The sequence below is a fragment of the Phyllopteryx taeniolatus genome, chromosome 16 (assembly GCF_024500385.1).
Source record: "Phyllopteryx taeniolatus isolate TA_2022b chromosome 16, UOR_Ptae_1.2, whole genome shotgun sequence".
Lineage (NCBI taxonomy): Eukaryota > Metazoa > Chordata > Actinopteri > Syngnathiformes > Syngnathidae > Phyllopteryx > Phyllopteryx taeniolatus.
In genome coordinates, this window is record NC_084517.1 from 6882237 (window position 1) to 6910053 (window position 27817).

General features: G+C 43.1%; 3 protein-coding genes across 8 annotated transcripts; 1 reads left to right on the plus strand and 2 right to left on the minus strand.

Moving 5' to 3' along the window:
• On the minus strand, nucleotides 1–10801 carry znf653 (zinc finger protein 653). 3 transcript variants are annotated; one of them, XM_061748040.1, is made up of 10 exons: nucleotides 10370–10800; nucleotides 10136–10185; nucleotides 7027–7338; nucleotides 6440–6942; nucleotides 5937–6099; nucleotides 4436–4520; nucleotides 4229–4340; nucleotides 4040–4154; nucleotides 3819–3918; nucleotides 1–2302 (listed from the first exon to the last, which is right to left on the minus strand). In XM_061748040.1, exons 1-10 carry the CDS (start codon nucleotides 10693–10695, stop codon nucleotides 2125–2127), a joined length of 1944 nt encoding a protein of 647 aa, XP_061604024.1. In that variant the 5' UTR covers nucleotides 10696–10800; the 3' UTR covers nucleotides 1–2124. The 3 variants fall into 3 exon arrangements, with proteins under 3 accessions (XP_061604024.1, XP_061604025.1, XP_061604026.1); XM_061748041.1 differs by having other exon boundaries at nucleotides 2161–2516; nucleotides 10370–10801; XM_061748042.1 differs by lacking the exons at nucleotides 3819–3918; nucleotides 4040–4154 and having other exon boundaries at nucleotides 2164–2302; nucleotides 10370–10801.
• On the plus strand, nucleotides 10708–25840 carry swsap1 (SWIM-type zinc finger 7 associated protein 1). Of its 3 annotated transcripts, none has more exons than XM_061748075.1 (3): nucleotides 10708–11250; nucleotides 12884–13331; nucleotides 25498–25840. In XM_061748075.1, exons 1-3 carry the CDS (start codon nucleotides 10981–10983, stop codon nucleotides 25545–25547), a joined length of 768 nt encoding a protein of 255 aa, XP_061604059.1. In that variant the 5' UTR covers nucleotides 10708–10980; the 3' UTR covers nucleotides 25548–25840. The 3 variants fall into 3 exon arrangements, with proteins under 3 accessions (XP_061604059.1, XP_061604060.1, XP_061604058.1); XM_061748076.1 differs by lacking the exon at nucleotides 25498–25840 and adding an exon at nucleotides 21259–23557; XM_061748074.1 differs by lacking the exon at nucleotides 25498–25840 and having other exon boundaries at nucleotides 12884–14119.
• epor (erythropoietin receptor) lies at nucleotides 18761–25320 on the minus strand. 2 transcript variants are annotated; one of them, XM_061748071.1, is made up of 8 exons: nucleotides 24956–25320; nucleotides 24654–24789; nucleotides 23802–23968; nucleotides 22931–23082; nucleotides 22697–22853; nucleotides 21271–21358; nucleotides 21093–21180; nucleotides 18761–20848 (listed from the first exon to the last, which is right to left on the minus strand). In XM_061748071.1, exons 1-8 carry the CDS (start codon nucleotides 25056–25058, stop codon nucleotides 20447–20449), a joined length of 1293 nt encoding a protein of 430 aa, XP_061604055.1. In that variant the 5' UTR covers nucleotides 25059–25320; the 3' UTR covers nucleotides 18761–20446. The 2 variants fall into 2 exon arrangements, with proteins under 2 accessions (XP_061604055.1, XP_061604053.1); XM_061748069.1 differs by having other exon boundaries at nucleotides 24654–25320.
• Nucleotides 25841–27817: the final 1977 nt, after the last annotated feature.

Consider the following 27817-nt stretch of genomic DNA (forward strand, 5'->3'; position numbering starts at 1 on the left):
AACATTTTGATGACTTTATTTTGTTGGAAAATGATAGTAATATTGGGTCTGTACCATCATTTATACAATGATGAATAATGAGGCCAACCACCAGTACTAAATCGAGCGAGATGGACCATAAAAAAAGGCCCCATGGCCATTTATACAGCGAGGAACATATTTGGTAACTTCAATTCAAATGGACACCACACACATATTCCTCAGCCAATCCCACAAGGAACATAATCATCCCCCCAAAAAAAAGAGACGTTTCAATAGAAAGCAAGTATCATTTTTGTGAAGATAGCAACCCAACCAGGACTTTTGAAAAGTCACTCTAAAGTCAAAGTAGTGCAATGTACCAGAGGACACGACTGGACACGACTGACCGCCAAGAGCAAAAACCCACAACTCATTTGAAGGCCATTTTTTGCAAGCCCCGTAATTCTTGAATAAGCGGGGATATCGCCAATAACAGTTTTCCACGAAAAACCGAGGTTGCCCCCCCAAAATAAAAAAATAAAAAATAATAATAATAATAATAAATCCACTAACAGGCGAATCCGCAGGTGCTAAACCGCAAATACGCAGGGAGGGGCCACTGCATTTTCGATGGTGAAATCGGAGTCTGTTCAGGTATTTCCATGAGTATTCGATAAAAGTATTACAATCAGTTTGATTTTCTTTATTTAAACATAATAAGAAGAAGAATAATAATCGTCTCTGCTGCATTTTTATGATTCTTAAAACCAAAATGGTCTCCAGGGTTACAGGCATCCATGAACTTACTGTTGGCAATACTTTAACATTAGGTATAACTGTAAACTCGAATAAGCTACAGTACAGTCCTATCCTTAAATGACCGACAGTGTCAATCAAAACCGAACATTATCTTTGTGATGACAGTACATGACAACAGAAAAGAAAGCTTGAAAAAAATGCAATTGACCTTCACACTGTGATGAAAGAACACGAGCGACGCACAGAACCTGACTAAAGCGAAAATCACACGATGAATATGAGCGGGAAGCTAATTCGTTGGCGGTTCGACATGTTGAATGGATTTCTTTATCGGCGGGGTGGGCGACGTAAATACCACATGCAGTCAGTGTGCCCAATACCGTGTTAACACCAGTATCTCAAGACCTGACGAACGTCACACACGGCGAAAGGTTCCGCATCAGTCATTGCATGACTCTTTTGTGCACTTGATCACAAACACCGAGTGAGCCCTTTACTTACGTAAAAGGCGTGTTGCACATTAATCACCACTGATGCGAGGCAAATATCATTTGGTTAAAGAATGGAGGCCACACCTTTGAATGAGTCGTCAGTTGAGAGGACACACGGGGAATAAAAAGTGCATTTGCTGAGACAAAAATATATACAGTACAGTACAAAATGACAAAATGGGAAACAATTTCCCGGAGAAAGACTTCCGTCGATATTCACTTATCAAACTGAAAACAAGTGAAGCTCGTGACTGCTCTGAAAACACACACAGCACAAAAGAATTTTGGGAAACACCGAATCTCAATGAACCTCAATGTTGTCGCAGTCTTTTGCCATTATTGAAATCAAGCGCTTAATACTCACAAAATACACGATTCTCTTTCGTTGGAGAACTACAGTTATGACAGCCGTGTTCAACATGATTTTACCGAAGCTCACACGATGTGCAAAACACAACCCAACATATAGCTACGATGGTTCCTTTTATTGGGAAACATATTCTTACTTACTTACTTACTTACTTAAATATGCCTTAAAACCAAGCCATGAGAGTCACATGATTTTCCTTGGGAATTGCAATTTGCACAAAATCATATTAACAGAGAGAGATTTGATGAATAAATACTTAACAAATAGTCAAAAACTCAACTTGAAGTAGAAGTAAGGAATAGTCTGCATGTACTTATATAGATATCGACTTACATATTTACAATATAAACCTATTCCCATAAGTAAACCAAATATTATTCTTGAGCATTTTTGAAATGAAGCTGAATAAATGGTCAAAATTGAGCTTCTCAATTTGGAAGCGCTTCAATTCGCAGGCCGAGAGGATCGCACGCGAGACGCCGCGTCCTGCGCAGCTTTGTCGTCGTCGAGGGTCCGCTCGCTTTTCGTCACAGCGTGAAGGCCTCAAGAGGACAGCTTCTCCGGGTGACTCTTCAACTTGTGAAATTTGACGCTGTCCAGCTTCTCAAAGCGCTTGTCGCAGAACTCGCAGGGGTAGTTGTAGTGAGCCTCCGGAGTGTGTTTCTTCATGTGCCAGTTCAGGGACGCGCGCTGACGGCACTGGTAGCCGCAGATTTCACATCTATTTTGGAACAATATTGAGGGGGAAATGGAAAGCAAGAAATATGCAGATGACAGATCATGCGAACAACTTAGCAGAGTGATGAGAGCGTAGGAGTGACGTTTTGCTAAGCCGTTTGAATTGTGGGCCTGCAGCTGAGCCAATGCTCAGCCCACGACAGTGGTGACTGGTCACTGCGGAGCAACCCTGCTGCTGTGCTGCTCCGTTGAGTCACCTCGAATGAGACAAAAAAAGGAACATTTCATCCATCCATTTGCGGAGCCGCTTCTCCTCACCAGGGTCGCCCATCCCAGCTATCATCGGGCAGGAGGCGGGCGGGGTACGCCCTGAACCGGTTGCCGGCCAATCGCAGGGCACACAGAAACAAACAACCATTCGCACTCACATTCACACCTACGGGCAATTTGCACGTTTTGGGGATGCGGGAGGAAAGCGGAGTGCCCGGAGAAAAGCCACGCAGGCACGGGGAGAACACGCAAACTCCACATAGGCGGGGCCGGGGATTGGACCCCGGTCCTCGGAACTGTGAGGCAGACGCTAGACTAACCGGTCGCGCACCGTGCCGCCCTAAACATTCTATATTATCATAAAAGTATTTTACAATGTGTATATCTATTTTTAGACGAATAATAAATAGTATACAGTGATGAATACAATTGTTTCATCCCTCTCTGTTGTCTCATTTTATGACGCGACTTCCGGTTTCCCCGCTGACTCTCATTAAAAGTTCGGCATCTGCAGTCGCTTCCCTTTCCGCACAAAGAAATGTGTGGGGCGTTAAATTCCCTCACTTTTCAAAACAAACCAAAACAACTATTATAAAGAAGATAGACGCTATAGAAGACAAGATAAACGCCGTAGACCCCAGAATATGATTACATCGACAATGATACAATATTGGAACAATATTTGAAGATGATTGTGAGAGGAGTCTGCATGTAATGTCTGCATAGAAGGTCAAAGGACTTTGTGTTATTATTCAGTGAGGTCGCAAATCTTCCTCGAGCTTTCAGCATGAGCGTTTCGTGCAAGAACATGACTGAGATTGCGTTCATATTGTGTGTGTAAACGTACTTGAGATCGCAACGTGGCTCAAACATGGAACCTCTTCCTTCAGTGATGACATTTCTTCCTCTGAGAGGGTTAACAGTTTCATTTGAGAGGACCTTACTATGGGAACATCATCGGTACTGTTTTAAAATGGGATTACACCATTTACTTTGCTTAGCATTATGTTTAGCAGGGGGAACAGATTTCATCTTTCAGTGTTTATTTTGTTCTTGTTTCTAAAAGAAAACGTGTACGTTGCTGCCTATTTGATTTTTTTGTTTGCAATTTGGAACAGTATCATATCAACATTGATGACTGATAACTTTGGAGGATACCAGGGAACATAAGCAATGGTCTCCAACTATGATTTGAATTTTTGTGGTGGTCGGTGGTGATGTTTCATGCTCTTGTCTGAAAGATGGCAACATCGGGGTGAGACGGTGCACCGGTAACGTGAACAGCTTACTGTAAAGGTGTTTCTCCCGTGTGAGTCCGTCTGTGAACTTCCAGGTGATTTTTACGCTTAAAAGATTTCCCACACGTCTCGCAGATGAAATCTCGCACACCTAGAGACAAAAAGTCCCCTTTGTCATTTTTTGCAACTTGATATTCTTGCGAGCGTAAGAGGATAAATCGATGCTTTAGTGATCGTGATCAAAATTCATAGGCACGTCTTTGCGAACCCACCTGAGTGGATGATCATATGGCGATGTAGGTGGTTGGATAGGTAGAATTTTTTGCCACAGCCCGGATGCGGACAAACCTTTGTCCTGCCTTTCCTGTGAACTAGGTTCACATGATTCTACAAAAAGTGTTGCGAGACACAACACGCATGAAAGCTGCCATGATAAATAGGAAGGAAATGGCTTCTCTCACCTGGAAGCTGCTAATGGCTACGTACACTTGACTGCAGCCCTCGTAAGGGCAATGGAACATCTTGAGCATCCCGTCAGCCTCAATGACTGGACCTCGCCTGTTCCTCTTTGATCTGACGTGACGATGACAAAAACACCTTTGTTTACATTCTTACAATACAGATCCCCACTTTTCATTATTATGCAGATTTGTTTTCCGACGACACACCTGCTCAGACGCCTCTGCAACTCTCGGTCGCTATTTAGCTCCAGATTGTCAACGGTGGGCTGTAGCAGCAGCTTGTTACTTAATCCTACACACAATAGAATATATTGAGTAGACTTTACGCCGATCCGATCGGTGTCGTCGCTATCGGCCCATAATTAGCATTTGATGCCGATCGGCTTTCATGTCATGAGTCGCCGATCCGACCGATGACCGCGCAAGACTTTTAACTCCGCGTCGTCGTCGCGTATGAATCCGAAAGCTCGTTTATTTTTAGCCTTGTCGCGTGTCTTGTTGCGCAGTACTGTAACTATCCGACGGCCAATAAAGTTGTTTCATCTTGTCTGTGAAAAAACACGTTGTCGGTGTGGGACTATTTTGCGGCGTCTCGGACAAACAACACGCAAGTTATTGGCAGTCTGTGCACAAGTGAAGTACGTCGTGGGGAACGTCGTCTAAATGCTTCAACAAAACAAATTCGATCGAGCACCTGAGGAATGCGCACGAGGAGGAGCGTGTCGCGTTCAAGCGACGCATGTGGGGAAAAATACAAATAAAAAGTCAAACGGACTCAAACTATATACAATAAATGAACAAGTCACGGAAACAGACACATTGCTCCAGCTTGCGACCGGATCGTTGATCGGTTATCGTTTTTTTCCCAAACCTAAAAATCGGGATCGTGGAAAGCCTACTATTGAGAGGCAATCACTTATTTATAGTATTTGGAAATGCTCAAATGGAGGAAGACATCTGATAAATGCCCATTTCTTATCCGATTGGAACCATGTTCAAGTCTTTCGGGACTCACGGTGCCCTCTGCATTCAGGTTACCGTATGAATACCAACTGCTATCATGTTAGCATTTGAACAGTTCCCTCTAGAAATACAAATTGAATGCAAGACAAGACGTAAAACCCTTATCACTCGGCCTTGGCACTTTCTCTCGGTAGGTTGCCACCGTGCTGTAAAGTAGCATATTCGGTTTTTTTCATTCTCATGAGAAATAGTCCCTGAATACAGGGCAAGATGTAAACTCCTTATCGGTCTGCCCGAACACTTGAGTTACTCAGATTGCTATCTTATACCAACTGTTACGTTAGCAATTGATCAATTCTCATTCGAAAATAATACCACACTATGTACAAGGCATGATATCAAATCCATATCGACCTGCCTTAGCACTGTCTGCTGTTTGTAAGCATAGCAAGCGCTTGCAGGTCACAATTCCAACTCCAAATAAATCTTTCCCTAATGCCACTTTACAGATTTGCAACAGCTATGACTTTAATACTAAGATTTGAAAGAACACCTTTTTACCTTTAAGGTACTTTTCAAATGTTGCCTCATTACAAAGGAAGCACACTTCAGTGCCACCGCATCAGGTGCTACTGGGTGTTCAGTATCCTGCTGACAGGACTGCGGGAAGCAGTAGACCGAACGGGAACCCCACAAAAGAAACTAACACCTGGCTGAGGGAGAAGTGGCTCTCACTGTAACACACCTGTCATGGAGTCTTCATATTCTGCTTGCTGCATTTTGGATTCAGGCTCACAAACTTGGTTGTAGGTGACGCCCCCGATGACAGTGCAGGCGTCTTCCTCCACATGACCAGCACCCACATTGAGCTGAATGCCATCATAGGTGGCGCCAGTTATGATAATTAGCTGTGGACAAAAATGAAAGATGATAACCTTAGACTAATTCAATAATACAGTCAACAAATAACATTGCTGATAGATCGAATTGGATAGTTTATGTATGGGCAATAGTTTCGGTTTCTGTTTTGTGCAACTCATTGTCTTTGTTTTACTATTCTCCCGGCGTTCAATAAAGGCTGAGACATGCAATGGGCGACAACGAGTCTTAAGACTTTCATTCCTTTTGTGACCATGCTTGTAATCTCAAATCAACTCTCGCCATTCAAAATCAATGGAAATAGCAGGGATAAAAAAAAACAGCTTCGCTCACGACTTGAAAAGTCGGCGCGCACACACACATACTGACCTGTGAGCCTTCTAAATTGGTCTGCTGGTTAGGGATCTGACAACTAGTCACCACCGTCTGCAAAGAGTGTGGATCAAACAGTTGCCCTTTTTCTTCCGCCTGAATGGGAGACGGGACCAACAGCTCCTGCTGGGCGGGTGGGACCGAATTACTTAAGTCCTCATCGGTGTTCCGCAGTTTATCAACAAAAGATGCTCCCACAGTAACGCACTCGTAATCGCACCCAATTTGTTGTTCTTCTTGCTCTTCTCTTGCACCTTCAGCTTGGCTTCGCCTCACGTCCTCAATCTCCTCTTCTGAGGCGAGGGAGTGAAACATTGCTTCAGGGGAGCCTTGCGGTCGCCGCTCCAGCACCATCTCCATTTCCCACGCGTGCGGGACTGTCAGAGAGACATCATTGGAGGAGGTCTCCACACTTGCATGGGGTGCGACAACTTCAGTCTGTTCTATGTCATTTGTGATCGTGTGCTGACCCTCGGAAGCAACCATTGTTTCTCCCAAATCTACAGAAAGCAGATAAGAAAAAAATGTTATTCGACAAGAAATCGAGGAGTTTGGTACTCACGAACTAAACGCTCGAGATGCACCTTTTAATAGAGCGTTAGTTTTTCTCTTCTGGCTTGAGAACCTTTTCGGCACCAATACATCTTTTTTTGCAGCACTTTCGACATCGTCCTCTCCGTTTTCTCGTTCCTCCCGCTCGGAGTCGCTTGCCTCCCTCAGCGGGGAGAAAAGGTGTTGCACAAATGAATGGTCGGAGTCACATTGCCAGATGGCGGCGGTAGAGAAGTTGGGCTGGGGCTCCAGAGATCTGAGATGGGGCTCATGAGGGCAGGAACGTAAGTGCTCCTGGTACCAACACACCAGGCTATGGAGACTTGACTCACGCTCCCTCTTAACTGGCAAACAACAGGCGAAAGACACATGAGAGTCAAGGATTTTGCAAAGCTGGCCATTAGGGACGGACGGGCACAACAATGGATGATTTCCCTATAATTTACTATTGAGAATTGTTGAACTGTTTATTCTGTGGAATTGAAACAATTAAGGAAGCATGTCATGCACTCCTGGGCTTTCTGAAACCAACACCGCGTCTGTCTGTTGTTGATGCAACCATAGTTAATGGTCGAAAGAAGGGCAATATTAGCAGTACATGGAGCCTTGTATTCCGATTAGAATTGTTGAGAAGCCCAAACCGAATGAAACCGCTCCATATGAACATCTCAATTGGAATAAACAGGGGGGAGTATTCCTTTCGCCAAACCGTTCAGAAGAATCTTGTCATCATGGAAACAGTGAATCGAAATGGTGTCGGTCTGTGCTGTCTGCCCTTGAAAACATGGCCGCTTCCTCGCAGCGCTGGCTGGTCTGTTTTTAACTCCTTGTAACTTCTTTTGAATCAAGCTGTCAAAACAATTGCAACTACTGTGCTAGAGTGAAATGAAAATTCTCAAAACAAAGCAAAGCTCATTTATTTATAGAGCACATTTCATACACAAGATAACTCAATGTGCTTTACATGATTGAAAGCATTTCAAAACAAAGAACAGCTTATAAACATTTAAAAGAAAGAGAAAAAATAAGAGCACAATTGAAACAGCATACAGTGCAAGAAATATCCTTTCAAAGTGGAAATGGGAAAAAAGAAGAGTTTTGAACCTGGACTTCAAAACATGCACACTTGGGGCTGACCTCACTTGTGTTGGCAACTTCTCCCATTTGTGTGCAGCATAATAGCCAAATGCTGCTTCACCGTGTTTACTTTGGACTCTGTGCTCCACTATTTCTCACGTGAAAAACTGGAAATACATGGTTGTTGAGAACACACTGACCCCACTTGTTAGTGATCAGTGGCATCAGGAAACCTCACTTTATTATATTATTGCATCTTCAAAGAGAGCAAGTCAATTTTAACACTTTAGACTGGTCAACAATTTTGAAAAAATATACATAGATTAGGGGTAGACAAAATTCATGGTTCGATATTTTTCAATACAAAATAGAGACATTTTCTTTTGCCTTTTTAAAAAATGTATCTGATGGCTAAATCACCAGTCTTCTGTGGCGCATTAATCGATTGATTAGCTTTTAAAATGATTTCAGTCGATATATTTACGTCCGGAAAGCTAACTTGCCGAGCACGGATCGATCCAGCTGGATCGCAGGAACATAAATATTTCTCTTCCCCTGGGAAAACCACTCAATCTTCAGCATTACCACAACACAATCATCATTAAAGGAGTCCGGGCTTTTTAACTTTGCACAGACAGCACCTTCATATGCCTATCCTATCAACAGGGTTTACACACACACACACAGACAGACAGACAGATAGATAAATAGATAGATAGATTTATTAGCTTTGCTAGCTTCATAAAGTAATTAAAATCTTTGCACATGACTGTGTTAGTAATAATGAGTCAAATGAAAACGACAGACAGATTAAGCAGGCAATCTTTGCAGGTCGTGGCCTGACTTGACTTCAACTTTTCGCCAGGCCTGACTGCAATGAGAAAATGCCGGGAGTAAACAGAGAGGGAAATCACATTCACAACACACACATTTCTGTGGGGCCAATTCTACATGACTCGTGCACTCGCTGTAGTCGTCTCGCCACGCTGCACTATTTGCATATCTGTTGTTGACCAATACTGGCCACTCATGCCAGAGTAGCCTCTGCCCCACTTGCACACTGATTGAGGAGTATCTGCAATATTTGCACAATCAACATTGTCCAGATTATCGCACTACTCGCTTGAAGTCTCGGCGCCCTTTGCACAATGGTCATTGCACCGGACTATTGCAATATTGGTCATTCGAACTGCTCGAAGTGCTAGAGGACTCTGCATATTTTGCACAATTGTCAAAAAAAAATAATAATAATAATGTACCGGCATTACCAGACAACTAGCAACCCTTTATTGCTCAGTGACTGTTTTTTTTCTCTCAATGTCTTTGTCTCCAAAGTGTTCTCTGTCAATTGACTGTCTGCTGTCGCACTAGAGCGGCTCTAACTACCGGAGACAAATTCCTTGTGTGTTTTTTGGACATACTTGGCAAATAAAGATGATTCTGATTCTGATTCTCAAACTTCTTTCATCTGGCAGAGCGTCACAGCCAGAGGAGCAAGACTGAAAACAGCTTCTACCCACAGACCATCAGATTCCTCGAACAAGTTACATCACAATCTGTGAACAACACTGTGCAATATTTTTTCTTCTGCTCACTTGAATGTTTACACTGTGGAACACCTCCTCAACATGTAATACTTCAATAGTCGAATGAATGCATCTTTGCGCATTATATCATTTTTTTTTTATTTCATATTTCATTATTTAAAAGTGTTCTCTTTTTATATTTTCAATTGTTTGTATAAGTGGTGGGAGACTAGTAAGGTAAGAATTCCATTACTCAGTGCTACCAATGTCTTTTTACAGTGACAGACAGCTTGAGTCTTCTTTAACCAATCAGATTGCGAATTAACTCAGCAGGGCCAGCTAACTAGTCAGCATTTTACAATCCTCTTGGTCAGAGCAAAACGGTTACAGCGATCTTTACTGTGTTTTTGTATTGTTCTGATGTTTTATTATTATTATTATTGCTTCTTGATAGTGGTGGTATTAAGAGGTGGATTAAGTCATGTAAGCCCAGGTAACAAATGCACTGGCTGCCACTGTAATTATTACTGAAACTCACCTTCTCTTTTTTGCGCAGACTTATCTGGTCCCTCTGGGGTAATAGCTTTCCTGCAATATCAAATTGTACGTTTTATTTTTGATGAATTGATGGTCAGTTTTAAATAGCACAGTATACTTTAGAAAAATGACAAGCAAAAACTTGTGGCAGAAGAGAATGGCATTTGTGCACAGGTTAGGATGCTAAAGCATAGAAATCAATAAAAATGTCAAAATAAACTGCACGGAGGCTCACCCCGAGAGTCTCTGTTGATATTTCTCCCCAAATGTGGAATGAAGCACGATTAACATGGCTGCCAGTCCAGCATCACTCAGACTTGTGCGCCTTCGGAGCTCACTCCAGAGCTTGTACGACTCCCCTAGGTAAACCCTCCGAATATCGTACTTCTTCCGGGATTCAAGGCGTCGCTGTGCTCGGTCTGAGTCTGTAAGCCTGGGTCGCCCCCTGCATCGCCTTAAGACATCTTTCCCTCGGTCGCCGGCCGGTTCTACTACCAGGGGAACCTCCAATTCTGCCAGGTTATGCGCCATCTTGGCAACAACAGCTGATGCTGTTATCATCCGGAAGTTGTCCCCGCGCGTAACCGGAAGTACTTAACAAAAGCACGCGTCTGCTTCTGTCGTTACATGTCCGTATTCAACGTTATTTAGCAGCATCTAACACGTTATTCAGTATCATTTATCGAATTAATATAGACATAGAAATTAACGTAAATTGCATCCCAGTCAACACAATGAAAAATAGCGGACAGCTTATCAAGCAGTGATTGCTACACGGACTAGATTGACACAAACACCTATGTGCAACGTATAAATAGACTACTGACTTGTAGTTGAGCTTAGGCAATGGCAGACGTTTTAACGGATACTTTCACAAACTTTATGTCACAGCCGGACTCAAAGAAGGACTTCAGGGTGACTCCCCCAGCACCGACACAATGCAAGGTCCTAGTAGTCGGAGAGCAAGCGCTCGGACGCTCCGTGTTGCTTCTAGCGGCTGTTACAGCTGCCTCTCAGATGGGCATAAGAGTGGTGTTCTTCGCCCGAACGCAAATCCAAAGCTTGCCAGTGTCTTTGCAGAATTGTGTACCATGTCTGAGCCCGGAGAGTCTAAAGGTAAATAAAAACCAGACACCAGTTTTAACGTCTTGTGGACAGAGCTAGCTAAAGTACACGTACTGTGTACTCAAGCAGAAGTGTTTCAATAAATACAGTATGTTCAAAGGAGAAGTACTAATTACAAACTGTCCTTAAGTTGAAGAAACAAAAAAGGTAAAGTCACTAAAATATACTTAGGTCCCCCACCCCTCTGTCAATTATATATAAAAATGTGTAACAATACCCGTTTTGATTGCTTGACCCAGCTGAAAGTAACTGCACACAATAAAATGTCCCTCTTTTTTCTTTTCTTTTTAAACTTGCATAGTGCTTTTACTGAGGGGAAAAAATGTTTTAGCTAGCTAGCTAGCCTTGACGTTCAAAAGTGTTTGTGTTTTTTTTCCAGATTTAACAAAATTTTTTTTGTAACACCAGTAGCTTGTTGTTTTTGCTGGCACAAGACACAACAACACCACCACCAATCATTCTTGTGGCCAACAATATCAGTTCTCTTAACTCATTCACTGCCAGCCTTCCCAGTTAACATGGATGGATATTTGACTTCTAAAGCCATCAATGGCAGTGAATGCGTTTTAAATACAGCCATGGGTGGGGAATATCGTGCTTCTCCAAATCTGTTGCCGTCGACATAATGCTTCCTGGTTCACGTTACTTCATGTTGCTGTTGTCCTTTTTCCCCCCGCAGTCTCATAAATTACTAAGATTTTGAAATCATCAACATGTCAACTGTAGTTGACTTGACCTCTCTCTAATTATGTCAATGTTACATACCATCGTCATCCGCAGAGGTTGAAAAATAAATAAGCCCATTTTAAGTTGTCAGAAGAATAATTACTCAGGTAAAGTTCAGATGTGTGAAAAATCTACTCAAGTACAGTAATGTAGGATTTATACTTTGTTACTTCCAACCACTACTTTTGAGTACAGGTCGTCATGGTTTCGAGTTTATGAACAACGCACAATGAACTAATAAGAATAGGTTGTCACGCAGCATAAGAATATTTATAGCCTAGAATGTTTTTTCGTTCAAATATTTACTGTAATCAGGACTTTACTGCTGTATCTTAGGTTGCTGATAGACTATGGGGTTTCCTTGCTCTAAAAGCGTTCATCTAGTCGTCGTCGTCTTTTAAGTTTGTTTAAAAAAAAAAAAAAAATGTATGAAATTATTTTGTTCAAGACAATTTTTTCCAGTTAAGAGGAAATCGCTTATCTTGCTGACAGTTTCGGCTTTCGCTGCAGCTTTTGTCAAAGCTGTTCCTGCTTCCTGGTGTGACGTATCTTTAAAAGCAGCTGATCAGGTTGGGAAACCTTGAAAGGAAAGTTCACCTACCTGATCTGGAGTGACAGCTGAAAACTGTCCTAATGCACACACATTGTGCATAAAACTTTTATTAAGTCTCATTATTACTAATACTTTTAGCTTTAGATGGATGTTCAGAAGTGAACTCAGTTTATTCATTATTTCATTGGATTTATGGCTCACTAACAAGGTAATCTAGATTGAAAAAAATGATCATTCATTTTTTTTTTTTCAATGTTTGTATCATGTCTATAGTTAATACATTAATGAGCATGAAATACCTTGTCAGCTGTTCCATTCTAATGTATTTATTCATTTTTTTGCAAGAAAATCAAATTCTGCTATCCGAGGACATTGGAGGAGTTGCTCCAGCAAGTGGCAGGCCTTCACGAGTCCGCCAACACTTTCCCCGTTCCTCCATCACTGATCATCGTAGACAGACTGGAGGACTTTCTGTGGGGACGTGCAGGTGACAGCCACAGCGGGTGTCACCCCGGGGAGCAGTCCTGCGCCGCACACCTCTCAGCGTTGTTGTGCGACACAGCGACTTTCCTCACAGGAATCCTTGAGCGGCAAACATCTGGCCCCGCCCCCTGTCGTGTCATCGCCTCTTATAAGCCAAAAGAGCAAAGTGGCGAATCCTCTGTCTCGGATCAAGTCCTGGACACACTTGACCGCTACTTTCAGGTACGATGTACTCTGGACCAAGACAGAAGCTACAAAGCTGGAGCAGCTGGACTGCAGGAGATGTGGAACATCTACTTTTCTGGAACAGGTATCACCCTTGAACCTTGCACCAAAGACACTGAGGTCAGGCCATGTTTCGTCCAAGAGTGGCAGTTGTTAATGTTTCCTGGTGGTTTAATAGAGTTTCAGTTAGTTTGAGCACATTTGTATCAGATCAGGATAATCTCATTGCCACTTTTTTATGTTGCGCCTTCAACTGAGGAGCAACATACTCTCATTGGAATTTTGTAGTTAGCTTTACGTTTATGACTGACTTTATTCAGCGACATAAGTGTGACTCCTGAACTGCTGCTGTTAGACCATTGATTTCCAAATCATTGTTATTTGAGCACTTTATGTAACCCCAAGAATACATTTGTTTTCCACTAAATTGCACATTTCACACTAAACCTTAAGAAATCCTCTGCATTCTGACTTTCAGCATTTCTAGGTTACAACTGCAATGATTCTTGATCCCTCATCAATCATTTAATGCACTTTCTTCCACTGACGTAGCTCGTTAATAGTAAAGTCTATCATATAATACTGGTCCTGATTAACATTCTTCTGTCTGAGGTTCACCCTATCAGATGTTAGATATTAGGACTACGTCTGTTGACCAATATACCTGACATAAATGTCTCTGAATACGTGACCTCACATTGACATTTCAGCTTTTATTTCCAAGTATTTATGTCTGTATTGGATAACAGGTTTTTTTGAGCCCACCCTTTTTTCATGTGCACCAAAAATATTGGACCATGTACAGTTAAGTATGTTCTGTTGCTCGTGAGCATTACTTGGTTATTCATACAATAAATAGTGCTGATGGTATAACCTCAGATTCTACATTTTTCTTAATTGAAGAGGTGTAACCAAAAGCTGTCTGGGTGAAAAACAAGGATTTGTGAAGTTGAGAGAAGATGGAAAATCCAGCTACCGCACAAACGGTGTTCATCGCCTTTACCGTCATTTAAACGACCGAGGGCCTCGTGTACAAAGACTTGCGTGGATTTCCAACTGAAACATGGCGTACGCGCCAAAATATCCAGATGTATGAATCTGTGCGTACGCATGAATCCAAGCACATTTCCTTCGTACATTCCAATCAACGCGGAAATGAGCGCACGTGTTGGAGTAGCCGAGCCCTGCCCGTCCGTCCACGCCCACATTGAAATATGCAAATCGTGTTGAAATCAACCCTGCTCCTCAGATCCTGATCTCTGCATGATCAGGAAAAAAGGGCAATGAGCAAGGTCATGAAGAAAAAGAATTGTTCTCAATGTGAAGTTGCTCAATGAAGTGGAGAAAATCAATCTTTTGAATTCATATCAAAGAGGATATCAAAAACTTTGAGTCCTTTTTGATTACTCAATTGATTATTTTAACACACAGGAGAGGACGCGCATACTGAAAAAAAATCTTGAATTTTTTTCGGAGAAGAGGGGTAAATTATGTCATTTGAATCCCATTTTTTTCAGTGCATGTGCTGGAGTCACAAGAAGCAATTGAGAGGGCACTAGGCGGCATGAATGATCACCTTGATCAATTTGATACCTGTCCTCACAAATGTCAGTCATTCATTAAATACACCGGTCAACAAGTGAATTGCGAGTCCTTGCTTCTTTTCCATTGTTGAAATCAAACGTTGACGGGCATGAATTGTTCATCAGTGCTAATCGTTCATGTGTCTCTGATGTGCACATTTATGAGAACGGTTTCCCAGCATCACCTCGAAGTGTCGCCAAAGCACCAAAAGCTGTAGAAACGTGCGTACGCCAGTCATGAAGTTGGCGTGAGGCACCGGACAGTTCCACGCTCATTTCACTCTCGATACATCTGAACTTTGCCGTGAAAAAGAACGGACGCCACGTTTGTGTGCGTATGCGCCTTTTGTACATGAGGCCCCTGAAGAAGAAATGAACTACTGGTGTACTAAGGAAGAGACCGATTAAATGGGTAGACTGAGGAAAAGAAAAAGCACAAAAAGGTTAGGATCTTGAAATCCTTTATTATGCAAAAAGGCATGACCATAACAACTGCTTCAAAGGAGACTGAAGGGAGCGCCGTACAGTTATGCCCGAAACTCAAACAGGCTGCGGTGACAGCCTGGAAAAACATTTGGTGATGCAAATGATTTTCAACCAAATATTACATTTCAATTCATATATTTTAACACGACGAGTTACAGTACTTTTGGTGTTTTGTTACAAATACGTGTAGCCATCTTTTAAGTTGTATATCGGATCCATTTGTAAATACAGTACCACGAAATAAAAGCTGAAATCTCGACGTCATCATAATCATCAAACCCAAATGTTTTCATGGGAAAACAAAAGTAAATCAATTGGCCACCCTGTTCCAATACTTTTGGAGGGGGTGTATAAGAATGTAGCAGATAATCATGAAAAAAAAAAATATATAAGAAGTCATTGTGAATATATTGTTTTTAATCTCTGAAAACAAATGCTTACTGTATATCAAGTATCACACTGCGCTTCTAATTAAAGTAATATGTAGATAATGGCATATCACATTTTGATCTCAAGTCATGGAAATTGATAGCAATACAATATTTCGGTTTCTCCGGCGTGCCCGGAGAAAAGCCACACAGGCACGGGGAGAACATGGCAACTCCACACAGGCGGGGCCGGGGATTGAACCCCGATCCTCAGAACTGTGAGGCAGACGCTCTAACCAGTCGTCCACCGTGCCGCCTAATTTTTCACGATATAGTTTTGTAAGAAAAAGTATAAAAGCAAAGAGAAAAATTTAGTGTGAGTTCATTAGAAAAATGTCAGCTTTACATTTTCTGCTCTTCAGATGGCAGTAGTGAGTTTATTAAAATAATCAAAATAAAAGCAATACATAGAGGCTCTACCCACAACAGAATCTCTAGTGGAAGTTTCCCACTTGTCTTGTAGGATTGTGTGTTCGGGAAATGCCTCCAAACAGTTGGGGACAACATTCACATCGAGATGAAAACAGATTATTTACACTACAGTGGGTGTTTGTTAATTATCATTATGTAGGTTCCTTTACATTTCATAGACATTATTGCGCAACTTGAATAGTTAGGTAGTTCACGATTTATTTGTATTAAGTCATCCGTCCGAAGGGCCAACATTAATGAATCACTCTTATCGCAAGAATTGTGGAAAGATAATGACTCAGACCCCCAAAATAGGCTCCATGTTGGTAAGCTACACTACTCAACAAAATAATTAGAACATTGAGGTCGATTCCTTTTTTTATTATTACAGTGAGAGGGAAAAGTATGTGAACCCTTTTTAATGTCTTAAATTTCTGCATAAATTGGTCATAAAAAGTGGTTTGATTTTCATCTAAATCACAAGAATAAACAAACAGAGTCTGGCAAAAACTATTCCCACACAAACAAGTATATGTTCTCCTATTTTTTCATTTTGAAGTAACATGTAGACATTCACAGGACAGAGAGAGAAAAAAGTAAGTGAACCTCTACGCTACCGATTCTCCAAGAGCTAATCAGAGTCAGATGTGAGCCAACCTGGGGTCCAGTCAATGAGACAAAATGGGAGGTGTGGCATGAAGGTGCTTTGACCACTAGAAACCACACACAAGGTTAGCGTTGTCTCCTGTCGAGAACCATTGTCTGATGTGGACAATGCCTCGCTCAAAAGAGCTTTCAGAAGACCTACGATTAAGAATTGGAGACTTGTATATGACTGGAAAAGTTTACAAAAGCATCTTGAAAGTTTTGTTCATCAGTCCATGGTTATTTAAATTGTCTGAATGGAGAAGGTTCAGCAATGTTGCTTCTCTTCCAAGGAGTAGCCATCCTGTAAAGATGACTGCAAGAGCACAATGCAGAATGCTCAGTGAGTTCATCACAATCACAATCACAATCACAATCACAATCAGAATCAGAATCAGAATCATCTTTATTTTGCCAAGTATGTCCAAAAACCACACAAGGAATTTGTCTCCGGTAGTTGGAGCCGCTCGAGTACGACCACAGACGGTCAATTGACAGAGAACACTTTGGAGACAGAAGGACATTGAGGAAAAAAATACAGTCAGTTTTTAAAAAGTGCAAAACAGTTTAAAAAAAAAAAAAAAAAAGAACCCTTGCGTGGCAGCTGAAGACTTACAGAAATGACTGGCACATGCAACATCTCTGTTGACAAATCTACCAAGAATGGGCTTCATGAGAGAACACCAAGAAGGAAGCTATCTAAAGAGGATGAGTGTTGCAACAGGACAACGATGGCTTCAGAGGAAGAAATGAAGTGTTCCGGAGTGGCCCAGTCAAAGTTCTGAGCGCAACCCGATAGAGATGCCGTAGCTTGACCTCGAGAGCTCTTCGCACCAGACATCCCAGGAATCTTGCTGAACTGCGACACTTTTGTAAAGAGCAATGCTCTAAAATTCCTCCTTGATTGTGCATGTGTGATCTGCAACTACCTGCAGAGAAAATGTTCGGTCGAGCTTGTTGCTGGCCAAGGAGAGTCAACCGGTTGTACTTACTTTTTTCCTCTATGTCCTGTACATTTGAACATGTTATTCTCTATAGAGATATCCATCCATCCATTTTCTGAACTGCTTATCTTCGCCAGGGTCGCAGGCATGAAAAAAATCCAATTGTTTGTATGGTATTAGTTTCAACAGACTCTGTTTATTCTTGTGATTTAGATGAAGATCAGACTATATTTTATGACCAATTTATGCAGAAATTGAAAAAATTCACATACTTTTTGCTCCCACGACAGACTTAAAAGCTATGGGTTTGACATCCAAATTATCGAAGTAGAATGATCAGTATTTACAGCCACATCTGATATAAACCTTAGAATTTAGCATGATTTGTTATGTTACACCATATGATTAGGTGAGCAAAAGTATTGGAACGAAGAGACTGAAAAATAGCCTCCAGTGAGTTTCTCGTTGGATCCAAATCGTTGGCTTGCAATAACTGCATCAAGCCTTTGACATGACCAAACATTTGCTTTCTTCTTTTTGCAGCCTCTTTTTCTCTTCCAATAAAAGACTTGCGACTTGACTTTTGAGTGTCTTGGTTGCTACAACTGATTAGAAACACCCCATCTTAGTTCATTGCATTAGCATGTGGACATGCGCAAAGTTGCAGAGGTGGGACCAAGTCAGTGCTTTGCAAGTCACAAGACTCAAGTCTTGGCCTTCAAGTCCCGAGTCAAGTCCCAACTTCCCAAGTTGAGACAGGCAAGTCCCGAGTTCAGTGCCAAGTCCCATTAAATGCTTTGTTAAATGATTGTCTTCTAGGACTTGCGACTTGACTGCAATTTGAAGTCGAGACAGGCAAGTCCCGAGTCAAGGCGCAGGTCCTGTTTCAAAGTCTAGGCCTTGCAACTTGACTTGGAGTTTCAAAGTCTAGGACTTGCAACTTGACTTGGGACTTGCCTATCTGGATTTGGGACTTGACTTGCAATGACTTGGTCCCACCTCTGCCTGTGTGTTTTGCGCAACTTTGCGCATGCCCACATGCTAATGCAATGAACGAAGATGGGGTGTTTCTAATCAGTTGTAGCAACCAAGATTCTGAGTGGGGATGGTCGTAATCAATGAATTGCTATATAATTGATTCTTGATTCATCATGCCTCAAAGCAATTGAGGAAAAATGGAGTGGAGTGCACTACTTGGCTGCAACCAGTAAAGGCTCTATTGATTCAGTCTAATAAAGACATTTGTGGTCTCTTGAAGAACGACATGATGCCAATTACGGCAAGTTGCACTACTTCCACGCGGACCTCCAGTATGGCACAACTCGTCGAGGCAGCATTGATGTGCACAAAACGGTACTAGCATGGGAACAGACGTTATTTCTTAGTACATAGCGTGTGAAGCGGCACGGTGGATGACCAGTTAGAGCGTCAGCCTCACAGTTCTGAGGACCCGGGTTCAATCCCCGGCCCCGCCTGTGTGGAGTTTGCATGTTCTCCCCGCGCCTGCGTGGGTTTTCTCCGCTTTCCTCCCACATCCCAAAAACGTGCATTTATTGGTGACTCTAAATTGCCCGTAGGTGTGACTGTGAGTGCGAATGGTTGTTTGTTTGTATGTGCCCTACGATTGGCTGGCAACCCGTTCAGGGTGTACCCCGCCTCCTGCCCGATGGCAGCTGGGGTAGGCTCCAGCACGCCCGCGACCCGCGTGAGGAGAAGCGGCTCACAAAATGGATGGATGGCTAGTGGGCGAATATGTGGAGCTGTAGCCCAAAACACCCAGAGGATGGCAGTGGACTTACAGTACCTCCTTTGCTCTGACAATGAGGTTATAATGGCAGAGAGAAATAAGTTCTGTCAGATTTAAAAGAAGAGCCATATAGTGAAGTGTTTCCCAAGGTTGATTTTCATTTCGCTGGTGTGGCCCTCTATGCACGCTCCATGATCGCGCCCTGCGATTGACTGGCGACCAGTGGGGATGTAGTACACCTTGACTGAATAGTCATAGCAAATGAATGAATGGACTTTTAGATCCGCCATCATCTGTCGGCGAAGCATTTAAATATTGATGGCTCGTTGCTCTCTGTTCAGTCTTTCAACGTCTCAGCTGTGTTTTCTTTGCTAACAATTATTACAATTTCCAACCAGTTGAGGGTGTACCCCGCCTCCTGCCCGATGACAGCTGGGATAGGCTCCAGCACGCCCGCGCCCCTAGTGAGGAGAAGCGGCTCAGAAAATGGATGGATGGATGGATATTACAATTTCTTGAATATACAGTAAAAGAATCTCTAAGGAAAGGCCAATCAAATGTTGTAAAGTTATACACATTCTACAGGGACACCAGATTTATATGCCAACCTGAATACTAGTGTTTAGCGAGAACAACACAGAGATTAGCATTTCTAAGTACTCTGACAGGTCTCGGAAGACTGGAGATACTTCTTTGTCATTGTGGCGGTGCCGATGAGAAGGCTGATGATCCAAATGGTCTCCTGCTTGCCTCAGTCCCATCCATCTGGGTTTTTGTCAACTCGGGAGTCATCCTGGGCTAATGGCTGCATTGGCAGGAAGGTTCATCCTTGAACAGGCATAAATAATCTGCTCTACTCATGGGACTATGTTCCACAGAGGACTTGGAGTGTGTACCCCATGTCTTTTGGGTATCCAGCCATGCTTTGGTTACTGAAGCTGTGGTACAGACCCAGGTCAGTGAGCTTCAGTCAGCATTGTCTTTTTAAAGGCCAAAAGCACCTCCAGGGGCAAAGTGTTATTTTCTTGGCTGTGGTTGTTCTCAGTGAGGGTGACATAGGTATCCTGAGACTCCAGTCGAGATGACTGGGAGCAAGGAACTGGGTGCTGGTTCTGCACACTTAAGTTCTCCATCAGCCAGTGATTTTGTGGCATTTGTGCCAAATCCAGACCCTTCTGCACATCCTCCTCTGTGTATTGGAGTGTGAAAGCGCTCGACATTTTTGGTGGTAGAGGTGGAGGGGGTAGTGGGGGCTTCAGGCTTAGCTCTGAGAGAACCTCCAGAGAAGTGGGGTATTCCTCGTTGTAGAACAACGCTGGGGTCGAGCACAAGCCCCCGGTTGTGTGGCTCAACCACTCCTTTGCAAAAGCAAAAGCAATTGAGTGAAGATTGTGTTGACTCATTTAGCAGCTATGAATGATTTTCTGCTATGGGTCTTGCCTTTAAGCTATCCCTTTCTGTGTTTTAGGCTTATCAGTGTATAGCAAACGTATATAATAATGCACATGGTCAACATCAAACAATAAATGATGTATCTAAAATGTATGTAAAATGTACACAGTGCTACAGTATATTCTTCTTTGACTCTCGCCTTGTTCTTACCTGAAAGTCACCACCGTAATCAGTAAAAAGGCCTTGAAACCTTCCATCGGGAGTTGGAATAGTTGGCCAAATCTTCTTTCTTAGAAACCTGAAAAGAACGCAAAGGCTGAAATATTTCACCGCCCCCAACCATCAACTGATACTGCTTGTACTTTTTCTGTGGTAGGGAAATCCTGACCTGCGATTGGACACGAGCACAGCGAAAGACAGCACCATTAGGATGAAAGACGTGATGAAGATTAGGAACACAATGAGTGGGTTGAGTTCTGTAAAGAGTCATTGGAAAACCACAAGTCGTTCATGCAAAGAGCTCAAACGTAGCTCCTGATACAATGGTTTCAATATTTAGCTTCGGACAGAGCTTTCTTTTCTTCACAGCGACAAGAATGGATAAGTTCCGAGAAAACTGCTCGTTGAAAACTAAATCAGTAGCTTTGCAACTCAAAAGGCAAACACTCCCACAAAAGGTTTTCTTGATACAAAATACCCACAACCATACCATACGCTGTTTTGGTTCCCTCAATTAACTCCAGTATATTAAAGATGAACAGCTCTCAGCTTCAAGTCGTGCAGTTCTACACCCTTGCAATCGACACTCGGAATAATGAACATATTGTTTCATTAATACCTCGTCATTGTCAACCAAAGAACTTTGTTAACACTATTAAATGAAAATTCCAAGATCGTATACAGTCCAAGTGTTTGCTTTGAGGCCATTTGAAAGTTTCTTTTCCTCCATGGCAGCAGCGGTTACCCAGTTTAATATGAGGAGTACTCCCCCTCGGACCCATTAAGTATCAGTGAGTTACGAAGAGGAGTTTCTGAAGTGTGGAGACCGAAGGACCTCTATTTTGTTCAAATTTCCAAACACATTTTGACCATGGAAAAAAGTTCCAGTGTCAAACAGTCACCATCTCTGCAGCCTTATTAACTACTGGCAATGAAGTCGTTTTGTCATTCGTATCCCTTTTCAATACCGCTTGTCCTTATTAGGGTCACGGGTGAGCCGGAGTCTATCTCACCTGACTTTTGTCGCACAGCAATTAGTCTATAGTGTATATTTTGGGAATGTGGGAGGCAGCCGGAGTATCCGGAGCAAAATGTGAGCAAACACGGAGAGAACATGCAAACTCCACACGGACGGGAAGGCCAGAGCTGAAATGAGAACCCAGACCCTCACTCGCCAACAAGTAGGTCACGGTAGTGGCCGTCTCTTACCCAAAGTCACCTGGGATAGGCTCCAGCTCACCCACGGCCAAAGGCAGGATAAGCAAAATAGGAAATGAATGAATAGTTTGTCTCGGGGTGAGTAGCGCCACTCGAGCAACAAGGCGCTCTTTTACAAACTTGAACTTTGTTAGCATCGCTCCACTCACCACCAAACTTGTCCTTGAAATATGGCTGATTGTTTCAAATCTGTTCACCTTGATCAATCTTATTTCCTGTATTATGCAGACCATTATTGCCATCGTGTATACTGTATATGCCATCCTTCTCTTGGCATTCCTCTTACAAATCCTATTATTGACCCTTACGTGAAAGATTTTACAATTGCACAGTATGGTTCCCTCTTACACAATTGTATTCTGTTAAGAAATGCAGACCTGCAGGCGGTGTCTCCATGAATACTGGGTCACTCCACAAACTCCAGTAGCCATTGTAGCTAATTCCATCCAGTTTTGCCCGAACCCGCACCGTGTACTTAGTGCCTGGCTGCAGGCTCCTCAAGATCATCCTGGAGCTGGCTTGTACCACCTCGACCTGCAAAACCAACTGTCAGATCAGTAATAAACCCCCACTGATTCCAAAAACGGAAGCATTCATAAAATAGCCATTACCTGTGCCGTATGACTGTCGAGCGTGGCGTAGGAGACCTCGTACATCATGCTGTCGTCCATGTGTTTGAGAGGAGGAGGTATCCAGCTGACATTCAGCTGACCCTCTTGGCCGGTGCGACTCACAGTCACGTTAGCGGGAGGGTCCAGCAGAACTGTGGCAGAACCGCACGATTTGGAGGGCGATTCGTGGAATGCTATTTCTCACGACTCGTCCTGTGACACACTATTACGGATAAAAGTATGTCGACACACCCGCCGATCCAACGATTCCCAAGCGCTTCACGTGAATGATCGTCGTGCGGGCTGTATTTCAACTAAACGGGCCCAGATTTCACGCTGAGAGTTTGAGACCAATTGCGGATGGCTCTCGCAGGTGCTCTTTCTCACCTGGATCCGCGGTGCCTTCAGCCTGTCTCTACGCTATTCATCCATATGTGCTGTGTGCGTGTGTATGCGCGGGCATGTTTCGCCTTTATATGTGGGACTTGGTAGGGAGGGACTGTTTTTTTTTTTGTCAATGTCTCTCTGTCTCCAAAGCGTTCTGTGTCAATCGTTCTGTGCGGCTCCGACGACCGGAGACAAATTCCTAGTGTGTTTTTTGGCAAATAAAGATGATTCCCATTCCGATTCCGATTCTGATTCTTGCTATTTGAATTGTCTGCTTTTATGTCCGTAAAGCACTTTGTGTTGCATTTTAACGTATGCAAAGTGCTACATCAATTTGATTTGAATGGTAACCTTATTTATATACTAATTTAAGGTTGACCAGCTTCCTAGAACAGATTGTGTTGGACCTCCAAAAAGTATTAGCCCTTCCAATGTCACCGAGGACATGCTGGAATTTCCGATAAATTAAATGTTGCCGACTTACAGAAAAGTTCCGCCAGAAGGCTGCGATTGTGGATCAGGTTTCCGTCTCGACGAATTTCAATGTCCATTGGGACAAACATGGAAGCTTGATCCAGGTGGCAGCTGTACAGCGTCTTTCCCCCTGGCATATTGCGGGCTGTCAGTGGGCATTCGCTGCTGTTTGTATTTCTGTCGGGGACACACAAAGGCAGAAACACAATTCCGAAAAGTTTGCGCTGATGAAGAACTGCGCTGCATTGTTCTGGTGTGTCTATGGGTTTCTGTATTCCTAATAGCAAACGTGTACTTTGATGACGTCGGAGCCCCCATCCCAGCCGACTTTGGGCAAAAGGCCGCAAAAGCCAATCGCAGAACCAACGAAACGACTATTCACGATCATATTTGTACCTTTGTACTAATACGATACTTTGTCCTCATTTAGTACGCCTCTGATTATTATTCTAAAGCTGATTATTATGTTTGGTCATTGAATATTTGTTACAGCTCCTATCTCTTTAGACTGAGCGGGCGTAACCAATGGTGTTGCTTGAGTTGTGAGCATACCACAAAAAAAACGACAGCGTTCCAAATCATGATGCAAATGATATTTTTCTCTGATTTTCAACAATATTTGAATGATGCTCAAATGTTTGATGACTTGAGAATTATGCCGACTGTTGTTGGCATTGACTATTGAGGAAAATCCGAGTTCCCCCAAATACTTTGCTCAATAATTTGGGTTAGCGGTTGAAAAGTAGTTCAGTGTTAACCAGGCTGGAGTTTTAAGTCTTGTCATTTCCATTGAAAGAAGCGTGAAAGAAGCGTGAAACGAAACACGCGCCCTCCATGTTGACATCACACGGCGTGTGCTTACTGGTAGGTGTATGTGAAGGAATAGTCCTCCACAGGGCCAGCCCTCTCCTCATCTTCCTCCCAGAAGCAGGTGAAGTCCTTCTTGCGCTCTGCAAAGCATTTGGGGGTTTCTGGCTCCTTTTCCAGCGTAATAGCGACTGGAGAGGTGATGTTTCGATGCCGCACGTCACACGGGTTAGCACCGTGGCAAAAAAGAAAAGGGGTTTTTTTTGGTTTTGTTTTACTCCTCTCAGTTCGGTCAGCCATCTGTTTCTATAGCCGTCCGGCGATGGAGCCATATGGTTATTTAAAGATCGGCCCTACCTTTCCTCTGGAAATTTCGGCTGCCCGGGATGCCGGAGGCCACGCTCGCGACGCACGCTATGATGGAAAGTGCCAACAATCGTCTCAGGTGATCACAGGTCATCCTCCTGTCTTGTCGATGAACGCAAAGACCGGTGTTGTCTCGTTGTGCCCAACATGAGAACAAGCTGAAACACAGAGGCGCGCATCTGCACCGAGGGGGGGCTCGTCCTGTTTTGGCCCGAGATAGCGCGGATAGGGCAACACGGTTGCAAGGCTGCTCCTCGCTGATAAGACGTGCGCAGAGCTGTTTACGTTCTCCTCAAATCAGCCAAGACGAAGAGGAGGAGGGGCAAGAGCGCACATCCAAAACTTTTTTCTTTTGAATGTACTCTTTTCTCGGTAGAAAGGAATTAGACTCACTGACGATTTAAGACGACGTGAGCCAATGATATATCTCTATCTATCTATACATTGCAGTGACTTGTTTTTGCAGGTCGAACTGGCGAAAGTGTGTCAAGGCTCCCATTGACCTCTGTATGACTTCTGTTCCTCATGTTTAGGATGCATCATTCCTCCTTTGCTGCTTTGCGATTCCCCCAGGAGCCTTTGAACACCAATTCCGCGGGATCCTGTGCAAAATGCGGTGGGCCGAAAACAGGTCTTTGTGCTTTTTCAAGCTCTCTCTCTCTCTCTCTCTCTCTTTCAAACTGTTGCCACTGTTCCATAGAAAATGCTCGACACACATTTATGGCGTGTATAGTTTCAAGAGTCCCATTCTCCTTGATTTCTAAATCTAAATCTAAAATGTTACTCGACGTGGGCCAAATTTGACAGCCTCGGTGTACACATTTTTTGGGCACCTGTAAAAAGAAAAATAATAATAAAAAAAGAATTCCATTTGAATGTTTGTGTATTTTCTATCAGTTGAAGGAAAATCGTGAATTTTCAGGGTGAACGAATGGCATTCGGGGTCCAATTCGAGAGGTTTTTCACGACGCCATTCATCGCAATGGCCTATTTCCACAAAGTCCCCTTCAGTAATTGCAAATGAAGGCCAGAGCTATTCGACATCAGCCAATTCCGAATTTCCTTGTCCAAAAAATGGAAATGTACATTACCTGCCCTGCCGCATCATTTGACATGGAAATAATGTACTGTACTTCAGTCATAGATCAACCGTAAATGCTATTTTCTTCCCTTTGAACTCAATAGAATTCGGTCCAATAAGTTACCAATCATGTTTCAAATGTATCATAGGAGTATACTATAAAACTGCTGTGATTTTGTTAGTTCGCCACCAACTTCTTGGTATGAGATCAAATCAATACATGGAAGATGTAGACCCTTCCGAATAGATTGGACCTTCGACTGACTACGTGTAGATCTCGGAAACGGTAACCCTTCGTCTAAACACGACTTTCGGGACTACGGTATGCTTCCAACTGACTTTTTGCGGGAAGGCTCTTTTCCATCAACGAGTTCGGTGTGGCAGAACTCGAAAGCCCTGTCCCTAGCAAACACCTTTGAAAAGACACATGTTCTAAATACGTACTGTCAATTGATAGACACACAGACTAACGTGCGTTGAAGGATTTCAAGAAACGGTGCGCTCTTTACCTTACGGGACAGACCGACATAAAGGGTTTCTTTCTTATCACCGTACTCCACCCTGGCTGTCTTCGCTTGGCCAAGTTATCACAGCAGTAGACCCGGCTGTTTCTTGGCCCCGATAGGTAACTGAGGGGGATTGTCAACCTATCCTGGTCTCTTTCAGTGCCTCCTCACACCATTGGAAAGAGGGAGGGCAAGTGCATTATACTGAGGCAAGAAAATAGCGAATGCGTGGCAACTCTCATTCAAGCTGCGTGCGCTCGAAAGCGGAGGCCACGCGGAGGGAACTGGTGACAGGAAAAGGAAGCTGTGGAAATCGGTATTGTTGAGCAGAACAATGCCAAGTGTGGTTTCGCTGCTTCTTTCGATAAAACAAGGAGAAAAAAAAAGGTATGTTCAGATGGATGCGGGTCAATATTGGACAGTACTCGCTAACCGCACGACATAACGACTACAGTGGATGTGCACAACCCCAAAAGATTTTATGAGGGCGTTCATTCCGTTTGTATTGATTGTTGAAGTGGATTGAGGTCCCGTTATTTGTTTTGCTTTATTAACATCCCAAATGTCAACTTTATTTCGGCCGAAGAAGTCACGGTTACTTTAACTGCAGTGTGTAATGTGCAAAAAAGATTTCAATTTCATTGGTTTGTGAATACGGTTCCTAATGTTGCCATTCAATTGCCAACAGTTTAATAACTTTGTCTCATTTATATCGTGTCCTCTACGTCGGTTGTGAGTACGACAGAGCAAAGGAGCAGCTGCAGACAAAGGTTGAACTTGTTTATTTGAATATATACATTTCAGGAGATTCTTGAAGCACAAATCAACTGAATGATGTGAGATGGCGCTTTGAATAATCCGAAAGCACAAAGACACGCCGAGGCTCAGCAACGAACAGCGACGCGGCCGAACGCAACCGAACCGGCCAATCGAGAACGGCTTTGGGTTGCCAACAAAAGACGAGACCGCAGTGTGCTGCTTTCACAATGGCGCGTTGAACGCTGAGCCAAAACACTTTTTGGGGGATTTGTTCTTTTATGGCGCTTTCTTTCAAAATCACATGGCGTTTGGATGTTCTTTTCATATTCAGTTGTCCAAAAAACTAAGAGCGCTCAAAGCAGTGACCCGATACAAGAGTCGTTTCCAAAATGCCGCTCGCGTTTGATTGACATTCAAAGGGCTGGCGATTGAGCAATTGAACAAGACGTTTTCGTGCTCACTTTCGGCTTCGGCCGTTTTGTGTATCGTTTGCATGCTCTTCGGTTA